The 10,691-nt window shown below is 39.6% G+C and overlaps 1 protein-coding gene across 3 annotated transcripts; it reads right to left on the bottom strand.

Annotated features, from left to right (window-relative positions):
- Positions 1–2,713: 2,713 nt before the first annotated feature.
- On the bottom strand, positions 2,714–10,311 carry znf608 (zinc finger protein 608). Of its 3 annotated transcripts, XM_046870921.1 has the most exons (9): positions 9,358–10,311; positions 8,279–8,414; positions 7,420–7,507; positions 5,012–7,277; positions 4,322–4,709; positions 4,097–4,236; positions 3,862–4,012; positions 3,661–3,723; positions 2,714–3,570 (listed from the first exon to the last, which is right to left on the bottom strand). In XM_046870921.1, exons 1-9 carry the CDS (start codon positions 10,096–10,098, stop codon positions 3,551–3,553), a joined length of 3,993 nt encoding a protein of 1,330 aa, XP_046726877.1. In that variant the 5' UTR covers positions 10,099–10,311; the 3' UTR covers positions 2,714–3,550. The 3 variants fall into 3 exon arrangements, with proteins under 3 accessions (XP_046726877.1, XP_046726876.1, XP_046726878.1); XM_046870920.1 differs by having other exon boundaries at positions 2,714–3,723; positions 9,358–10,310; XM_046870922.1 differs by lacking the exon at positions 3,661–3,723 and having other exon boundaries at positions 9,358–10,310.
- Positions 10,312–10,691: the final 380 nt, after the last annotated feature.

Genomic DNA, 10,691 nt, shown 5'->3' with positions numbered 1-10,691 from the left:
TGATTAGCTGTTTATGGGTGCATAATGGTCATGGTCACAGAGTTAAATTAAGCAAACTAGTAATCCTTCAAAAAGCAGACAATACCAAAGTTGTGGAGATGAGACTCCATCACTGGACCTAAGTTTGAACCCTAGAAGTAACAGTGTGGGTTTAGCTCAGACCATACTTCCCAGACTTCCCAGACAATTTTTTTTACTTTTTCACAGATTTGTCACAAGTTACTAGAAGTGTTGGATAAAGTATGAAACATGCAGACTTAAGTAAAAGTACTGCTACTGTTGTTATAATTAACTTGTGTAAAAATAAATATAGTGCTCAACAATTATTATAGCGAGAGTGATTTTCCTCCCAAAAAAGTATATCAACATTCTGAAACCAAAAAATCAAGCACACACATCATACTTTAACAATCCCAAAAAACAATTATCAGTTAGGTGTCACTAATGAAATACACAAGATTAATTAATCACAAAGAAGTGTGACCTTTTCTATCTTTCTATACCTCGACACAGTTTGTTGTTCTGGAGCATTCAGGGATGTTCCTGCATCATGCTAAGAAAGCATGTCACAATTTGTGTCAGAAAAAGATTGAACTAGTTATAGTCTAATAGTAGTCTAATGGAAGGAGGTTAGTAAAAAGCCTCCAAAAGTATACATGGCAGCATGACTTTGCAAAATTGCATCTGAACAAACTACAATATTTCTGGAACAATATCCGTTGAGCTGCAGAGTCCAAGGAGATGTTTGATCATCATACACAAAATGAAACACAGCATATAAGCATAAACACCTCCTGTCAAGAATGGTGCTGAATGGGGGGATGATTTGGACTGATTAGTATTTACAGTTACAGAACCCAGAAAGTCATTGAGACAGAGATTAACATCACTTTACATCAGAATGCTCTTGAGTCAAATGTTATACAGATTAAGATGGGATTAGACTGGATTCTGCAGCATTACAACAGTTACAAGCATACCAGTAAATCAACATTTAAATGCCTAAAGAAGGCTTTCAAGAAGGCAACTCAACCAACTGAGATGCTGTCACAAGAACTGTGCATAAACAAATACCCTTAATGGTCAATAAAAATAATTTTATATAAAAAAAGAATGGGTCGAAATGTCTTCAAAATGATGTGAAAGACTGTTAAACTTCAATAGTACACATTTACATCAAGTTATTGTTAATAAAGGTAGTGCTGCATGTGTTTATATTTTTTCCACCTGGTTTCCTAATTTTGGTTTACTTTTGTGGGTAAACCAGCACACTGTTAATTGTGATTTTCTCTAGCAAAGCTGGACATTCTGTTACAACAGGATGCCCTACCACACAAATGGCCTCACCACTTTTTCTAATCTAATACTGAATTCAGCAGAATTCACAATTCGACAACAGTCAACTTGCTTTCTTAGGCTTACAAAGCACAATGGCAGCCTATTCATTGTTCTTCCAAACATAAAACAAGATACGGCATCCTCATTTAAATCGCTTGTCTGTAGGTCTGGCCTCTCTGACTAAATTGCTTGCTGATATGTGTGATTTATGAGTTTAGGACACAGGAGCCTTAACATGTGGGCCATGTATGTGCTTAAGTGGAAATTCTGCAAACAGGGTAATGCTGCAAATGGACATTATTACCTGGAACCTGTGCATTGACTATTTCTGTTTGGCTTTAGCTAGTGGTGGACAAAGTACACAAATTATGTACTTGACAAAGTAGAGATATAGTAGGTAAAATATTACTCCGGTAAAAGTAAAAGTGCTCTCTTTAAACTTTCACTTGAGTAAAAGTACAAAAGTATTTGCCATCAGATGTATTTAATCCAAGGTACTATGATTACTTATGACTATAATGTTCCTATTATCATTCATTTAAGCAAGACTTTTGCTTAGTCTTTTGCTCATCAACTTAGTTTATGTGATAAGACTCTGTTACTTAGCACATCAATCTATTAATAGAATCAAATTAATTTGTCAAACACTGATTGATGTCTATTAGAATTATTATGAGCCCAAAACCGTCTTTTTCAACTACTTAAAAAAATTTGCTAATAAGGCTATGAGTGTTGTGGCAAGTTAAAGTCAGGAGCTTCTTCCATCATTTATTACTCTTAAAACATTGTTCTTGCTGTTGATCTGATGCTGAACTGTATGTTGGTGCTAAGTAGAAACCACCAAGCAGCAATCAAATAAATAAAAAAAGTTTACTGGCGTGAGAGCTCTACCCTGATTGGTGCCTTGATACATGGTTGACAAGTTATGTTTTTATTCAATAAAATAAAAAGGAACAACTAATTTCACTAAATACAGCTGAAAATATTTGACTTTGAAATGTAGTGAAGTTAAAATTTTTCCAAAATGGAAATATTTCAGTAACGTACAGATACGTGAAAAAGCTACTTAATTACAGTAACAAATTACACTTACTTCATTACTGTCTACCAATGGCCTTAGCCTAGTGATGGGCTAGATGCTTAGCCTCTACTAGGACATTCCACTTTTCTAGTAGCTATCCAGAAGTTATGTGCTGCTGCTTCATGATAATCACTATACACTTTAATTTCATGACTTGTGGGTGACATGGAAAACATTTAGCTGGAAATGTATATCGCAGTGTAAAATGTGACATATGCAAACTTTACTAAACATGCAGGTGAATCTTTCTGTGGTCGGGTTAAACGCAGCAAAATGACTAAGGAAATCTACAAACAATGTTTACCTTTATTTGGGTTGACAAACGTGTTAAGGCAAGAACAGTATAAAAAAGCAACATAATTTCATGGTACAGTATAGTTTACATTAAGTTGAACCTCATGACTAAAAGGATGAACCAAACTACAACATTGACATATATTTCCAAAGATGTGCTTGTAAACAGATTTAGGTAATGCAGCACGATTCAAGTAATAAAGAGTACTACTTTATCCATGTAGGTGAGGTTGGATAGACAACCATACATTGCACTGAAAACAACTGTACATAAGTAAGTATTGATTGCTTAATAAACTATGTACAAAATGTACATCACAATAGTACAATATGGCACTGAGACATGTCGAGTAACTCTTTTCACTGAACACGATACAGTCGCTTAATGGCTATGGTCAGAGCAATTTCATGTTAATAGGTTAATGCGGAAAGAACCACTGTACAGTCACTTTTAATCTACTGCAAATCATCCTTTAGCACATAGAGGTTATAAAATATCAAATACATTCAATATCATGGTACACAGCAATACATGTGCATTCTACCAGCTAGATGTAGCCATGTACAGGCAGAGTAATTACAGATAGGTTTACATGTTTATTGTTTATTACAGGCACCCAAAAAGCAAATAGCATATTTTACAAAACTGTATTTCACTAGGGTAATGCTGTTACATATCTATACAGTATTACATAATATTATTAGCACTGCATTTTACCTCTAATATTACATTCGGTCATTACAAAAATGAAAGTAGCCTCACAAGGAGGCAATGAATAACACCATGGAATTGATGTCTATGAGTCCTTGTGTGAGCCAGGAACATGTAGTTTAAACTCACATCTGCCCATCATTCTCTGCAATTGTAAAATGAAACATAAGTATTTACAAAACACCTACTAAACAGACAGTAGCTTTTTCCAGTCAAGCAGTAAGACCATACATACCACAGGAAGTGGTCTGTGTGGTTGCCATTTGCTGACTGGCACACATGGCTACTGTACTCAGACCTTTGAAGATGGTTAAACCAAAAAATAAATAAATAAATAGAGTGATCCTATTTTTTTTTTTTTCCACATGGCAACCAGCTTTTATGTCTTTTATGAATATTAAGTGCTACCACGGTTTTGTTTAGCTTTTCTTTTCACCTTGAAATTGGTCATATTGTCCTGACACAAGAGAGTAGCTCATGCCCAGATGGGTATGATGATGTGTGTGAAGGTGGTGAGCAAATGGAACAGTTTCTCTTTCATGCTCTGTATCCCTGTCCTCTTGTTCAGTGCCTCCTGGCTCCCCAGGCTGAAAAACACTCTGAATGAAATCTCAGTTCAATCAACATAACAACATAGATTGTTTTAGTAATAACTTTCAGAAGACACTCACCACAGGACATTTTCCATGGTATGGATGGGTGTGATGTGGAAGCAACTCAAGGTCTGTAGGGTCAGAAACTGTCTTGCTGTGCTGTATCCCACTTGAATCCTCCCTCTCAGGCGTCTTCCCATACAGAGGATAATGGAAACCTAGCGAGCATAAATGTTCTGAATGTTTTTGTTTTTTTTTAGTAAGAATAAACTGCATGCAAAAAGAAAATCCCTTCAACATTACCTGGATAATTGTGCACCAATGCTGGCGACATCACACTAAATGATGTGTTATTTGTCTCACACAGATGTAGGTATGGATAAGAGTGCTGGTACTGTATGTAAGTTTGTTGTGAAGATGACACAGCCACTCTTGTGCTCTGTGGGTTTTCAGAAGTCTCACTGGGTGTCTTTTCCACCTCTGCCCTGGTACTCTCCTCGATGTCCTCAGAAGATGTCTCGCAATGTACATTTTGAAGCTCAGCCTCCAGTCTGGGCTGTGGCTCAGGAGGCACATGCCAGTCTTTCCCCTTGTCTGGGCCTATTTCCTGAGAGACCTTGTTTACCTCTTGATTTTGTTGCTTCACATATTTGGACTGAAATGAGTGGCTCCAGGACTGTGATTCTGAAGCCTAAACCCAGAGGAACATCTACCGTCAAACAGTTTATGGTTTTACAACCAACGCAATCAAACATCTACAAAGGGAACTCCATTGTCATACAACAATAGTGATTATTAGTTTTAAAGGTTCTGATATTTTGAATTCAATATTAGTTACAACACCAGTTAGGTTCCTCAGGACAAAATAATAAATGTATTAAAATCATACACAATGTTCAAATTCTATGAGGAATTACACCTAAATCAAAGACATTTCTAAAAGTGTTTTAAAAGCACATTTTCAGAAAACGTGTAGTAATATCAGAGACTTACATTTAGATATGGTACATTTGTATCCACATTTGTTTTTGCACTTTGACATTCTGAGTTGAAGTCTTCAGACTCCTTGTTAAGCCCCTGGTCTTTTGTTATTGATGTAACAGAAGACTTCACCTGGGGCTGCTGAAGAGATAACTGTTTGTCCAACTCTACATAAATGAAACCAGGTTTTGCACAGTTGATTTTAACTGAGTTTGTTCCCTTATGAATGGCCGTGGATGACGTTATCATCTGTTTTGCATCCTCTTTTGTTCGTTCTTTCTGCTCAGGTCCACGTCTAGCTTGGACTCTGCTATGTTTGCTGCATTGCACATCATCACAGCATGTCTCACTCTGCTGCCTGTGATTGTTCGGAACTATCAAAACCTTTTGATCTATTGCCGCATTACGAGTGTACTGTCCATAGTACAAGGACTGAACCAGAGCGGTCTGTGTTTGTGTCATCGCTAAATGAAGCTGTGACGGAGAGCTGGTATCAGCACTGGATTCTGAGGATTTTGAATCCTCACTTGACTCTCGAACATCCTCCTTAGTTCTAGCATAAGATGTCGAAGCCTTTAGAAAAGCAGCAGAGTTTCCTTGTCCAGAGGTCATGTAACTAGGAAGACCATAAGATTCATATCCATGACTGTGAGTTGCATGAGTATCTTTTCCCAGGGCTGTAGTGACAGAAGTAATTGGAATCTTGGGATTGATATTTCCATTCAGACTGGAATCAGGAGCCGAGTTTCTCCTTGATCTGGAATTTAATCCACCATCCTCTGCCACATCGGATATGTCAGAGTATGCTGGACTGTTGGTCTTAGTGGTGCTACTATCACAATTCGAAAGTGTGCCCGAATCCATTCTTGCAGAGCTCCCAATAGAGGGACTGGGTGCATTGTCAGTAAAAGTGTACACCTTGTCAGCCTCAGCTCTGATACTAGCCATTCGGCTTTCTTGCGTTTCACTAAGACCATTAACAACATCCTGCTTGCTCAGGTGCTCTTTCAACAAGCTAACCGGTAAGTCCTTTCCTATATTTTTCATGTCATCTGCTTTTATGAAAGCAGGATCAGCTTTTGGACTTCTTAAATCTTTATAATTCCTGTCCTTTAGCCTGTGCTTTTCCTTTCTCCTATTTTCCTTGCTTACCACTATGGCTGCATTTGCCATGTTAACTTGTGCGACAATATCCATTTTTGGCTTAATGGGTTTCAGTGAAAGATTCTTAGTTTTTGTAAGAGCAACAGATGGTGATGGTTGGTGAGAGGAGCCATCTGTGATTTTACTTGGAAATGTAGGGATAGCAATCAGTTTTGGAGGTGCAGGGGTAGAAACAATAAACCTGTTTGTCCTAGTTTTCGCTGAACACCTTTCAGCGATTCCATTTTCCTTTTTAACATCCCTCTTATCAAGGGCACCCTCAGCTTCAAGTTTGGGCATCTCTATAGATGAGTTACGTTCTGTTATAAGGCAGTTTTCAAGGACTACAGACATATTTGAAATAAGTGGCAGGTTGTTTATGTCATCACTGGGCCCTTCTTTGCCTATCACATTCCTGCGTTGCTTGGAGTTTGCTGTGGGACTGTGATCACTGGCGAGTAATAACTTTCTGTTCTTTAAAGATCCACTAGAATTAAGCTTATACATTGTTCGTGGCTTCTTGGAAACAATATCGACAGTCTCACTGGAATCAAGGGGCAGGTTGCTAACTGATTCGTCATAATCAGAGAGTCGGTCTTCGCTCTCTGCCTCAAACTCTTGTTTGCTGTTGCTGTCTAAGTGCGCGTGCAATTGGTGATAGCGAAGCCCATTAATATGCTTGTATTTTTTGTTGCAGTTAGGGTGTGGACAGTCAATTAGCATAGGTGAGGCACACACTTGGTCCAAAAACACTGGATCAGATTTCCCTTGCGGAGTGGATGGAGCACTCCTGGATTTGGTGCGTATTCGTTTTCCATTTCCATTCCTAATGTCATCAGAAAGTAAGGTCAAATCTAGATCAGGGGGAGCTTTGCTTATCCTTTTGCCACACATAAGTGAACTTGATTTAATGTCCTCTACCGAGAAGTATGTGGGGGTTCTACATGTACTAAAGTTTAGACTTCCTCGTCTCCCTTTGTTGCCTATGCCCACACCACGTCTCTTATGCGTCAGTCCTCTTATCTTGGAGAGACCAGGTTCTGTCACAGGCTGATCGGACACTGCCAGTCTCATCCGTTTACCACGTCCACGCCCACATGTCATTTCAGAATCGCTCATTGGAGACTCACAAAACCTATTTAATAAAATTTGACATAAGAATATTTGCATTAGAGATTAAAACCGTACCAAACACACAGTATTTGTTTAAGCCTAATCTAAAAAGAGAATTACATCGAAGATCTATTTGTATTTATAAGATAATAGTGAAGTGTTACCGAGGGGGAGCCCAGTCGTGCTTGGTACAATCTAATAGAGTTCCAACATAGGTCCTTTTTCTCCATGTTACATTCACAACAAGTACTCCTGAAGTCAAGCAATGAGAAAAAACAAACAACAACAAAAAAACAGATTATGAGTCATAAATCTCTTACATAAATAGCCAAAAGGTAGAAACAGTTTTGCATAATAATGTATTATGCATGTGCTATGCCTTATGTGTCCTTTCTGTATTTAATTGATCACACTTGTATAATAGCCAAGACAAATACACCCACTTAAAATACTGTTGAAACACAACATATTCATTTAACCCCTTCAATATAATTGTTCTTAGCTCTCATATTTCTATATTTTAACTTATTTTTCTCATCTTATGATATACAGCCTACATTATAAGTGACTGCTTTATAGTATGTTATCTGGATTCCCTATGAGATTGATCTCAGTCAGAGTTGTTAAGATGGTGTTCTAAAATTTTAATTTGCGCAATCAATATGCAACCAGTGTCTCCGCTGCCCTCGAATGCTTAAACGCTTTAGTAGGTGATTCAGTCTCCCAGCTGCTTCGTAAATGGAGCCCAATGGTGCTTGTGTTTTATGGCAAGACTGGTCATTTGCCCTAATACATGCATTTAGCACAAATGCACAATACAAAATAATTGATCATATCGTTCCACTTTAATTTACACCTATCATAGGAAATTGGAAAAGGTATTCTTTTATTTAAGGCTCAGCTAAACAATAGTTACTTAGATGGTATAAAATTATTTATTATTTATTTTCTATCGCGTTATGTGGTACCTTTAAGGTAATGCAGCATTGTCTGCCATCCAGGAGCTCAAGTATTTATGCTTACCCTCCTCTGTTTCATGCCACACAATCCCTTCCAGGTTTACACTTGTTCCTGGTTGACATGGTTCCATGTAGTTCGACTCAACAGCTCTTTCAGCCTCTTGTGTATTGGTCCCCACTGACCTGGTTTTTATACTTAACTGATAAGAAGAAAAAAAGAGCGGGTACACAGTCGATATTGCAGTATCCTTAACTAAATCCTCCTCATACCATGCATGTAAATATATATGAGTGCCAAGATCTTGAATCAGATAAAGGATGTAAAATAAACATCAGAACAATGTAGATATTGAGGGACAATAGAAAGCAATGAGCAAGGGAGGGGGGGCTTCTCACTCCTCTCTATATTAAAACAGTAAATACCACATGAAATCCCATCAAACACACACACACACACACACACACACACACACACACACACACACACACACACAGTGTGCTTTTGTCCAAATAGGAAGGAGTGATGTTGCTCAGGTCTCCAATAGCAACAGCCATGAAAAAAAAAATCTAAAGGGATGTCTAACAAAATACACAGGGAAATGGCTGACAACAATTGAATACCTAGAAGTGATGTATTTATAACCAACAACCCCCTTGTTTAATTTTTTTTTGATGAATAAGGAAAATAGAGATGATTTGTGTTGTACTTTCTATATTCATCTACATGTGGAAGATGACTATAATAAATGACCGTATCATTGCTTGGTTGGCAGACAGCATTTTGTGTTTGCTCATGAGAGATTGCTTTAATGACAGTTTACACACACACGCGCGCACACACACACACACACACACACCTTTACATTTGTTTCAAATCCTGCAGCGTATTTGACGCTGAAATTGAAATCATGACAGGTTTTTATGATGATGTCGTTCACCAGTAATGATCATATATATATCAGCCTGCGGGATTGAATGATCGATCACACTCATCAGCAGCCTCGGATGAGATGTGACAGACGGCACGATCTAAACCCCTAACGTGTTTTTCCCCCTCTCTATGCTTATCAACAAACAGACGCCATTCGTGTTGCGGAGAATGGCGCAAAGAAAGCATCGTAACAAGGTTTCCGGCTGTCTTACCGTTTTCTGGTTGGGATCTCGCTCGCAGCTCCCTGCATCCTCCTCCACAACAAAAGCACCAGCCCTTATCCCCTTTGCGTCCATTTCGTCCCTGTCCGTGACCGCCGCGCCTCCGTTTGCACAATAGTACGCGCTCTCGTCGTTCCTCCCGAACGCACGGGCATTCTCGAATTCGTAGGTTTCTCCGTGCTTGTCTTTCCGCGTCCGCACGCACTCCTTCTCTTTTTTAAGTCCCTTGCCTTGATGCTTTCCTCTCTTGCCTTCTTTGCCTTTGGCGCAAGGAGCGTTTGCATCACTCGAATTCATTTCGAAAGCCTCTCCGGGGCGTCCTTGAGCGTCACGCCGCTTGGCGATGCACACCTTAGGGACGGCGCGCGGCTGCGGCGGCGGCGGCACGTGCGAGCGCGATTTGTCGCCGCCGTCGCTCGCGCACGAACTGCGCCGCTTCTCTTTGAATCGCCTCACCTCGGGGCAGAAACCGGCGGCGGGACCCGCGAGGCCATCGAACGCGTCGGCGCTGGCGCTCTCAGCTGCCCCAGCGAACGGCAGCTCGTCCGCGGGGCTTTTCACGGAATGCAGAATGCGTTTCATCTCCGATTTCCGGCGATCCTTTTCCAAATCGGCTTCCAGGTCGATGATCAGATCGCCGAGTCCGATCTCCCAATCATCGCCGCTGTCGTACGCGTCAACTCCGTTTGCTTTACTACTTAGCCCAAAGGAAGTGACTGACATTCTCCACATTGAATATCTGACAGATAAGCGGGATGAGTCCTAAATCAACAGGATGGGAGGGTATTAGGTTTTAATCACTCATTATTGTTTCACCGTAAAATACAGCACATGCCACTTTTCTTTGCACACCTGAGCCAGCGTTTACCTGACATTACTACTAATCATTCATTTATGATTATGGCTCATTTTCTGCGCGCGTGCAAATTTGTGCATGGGTATATTTAAGTCACTCACTTTTTGTTTGTACATTTTTAGAATACTAAGGGGGTGGCATTGCCCCCCCTTCTCCTAAAAATATGATGGGCCACCCCAGGTGCCCCCTGCCCGAAGATTTGTTTTTTCAATTGTCAATCACAATCCTTGTACTCCTGTTCACTAGGTGGCGGTATTCACGTTAAGTTGTTTTAACAAGCCAACAAAAATGCAATGAACAATACGACTGCATAAAGAATATCATCAATAGGGATGGGCGAGAGCACTTGTTTTCTTCTTGATCTAATATCAAGTACGTTCAAGATCAGTATCGTCGATATATTTACCAATACCGATAACGGTATATATAAACCTTCCCTCCTCTTTCTAGGTTTTTTTTTTTTTTGGTG

Source organism: Silurus meridionalis, chromosome 17 (assembly GCF_014805685.1).
Source record: "Silurus meridionalis isolate SWU-2019-XX chromosome 17, ASM1480568v1, whole genome shotgun sequence".
In the NCBI taxonomy this organism is placed as follows: domain Eukaryota; kingdom Metazoa; phylum Chordata; class Actinopteri; order Siluriformes; family Siluridae; genus Silurus; species Silurus meridionalis.
This window is presented reverse-complemented; position numbering and strand designations above follow the sequence as displayed.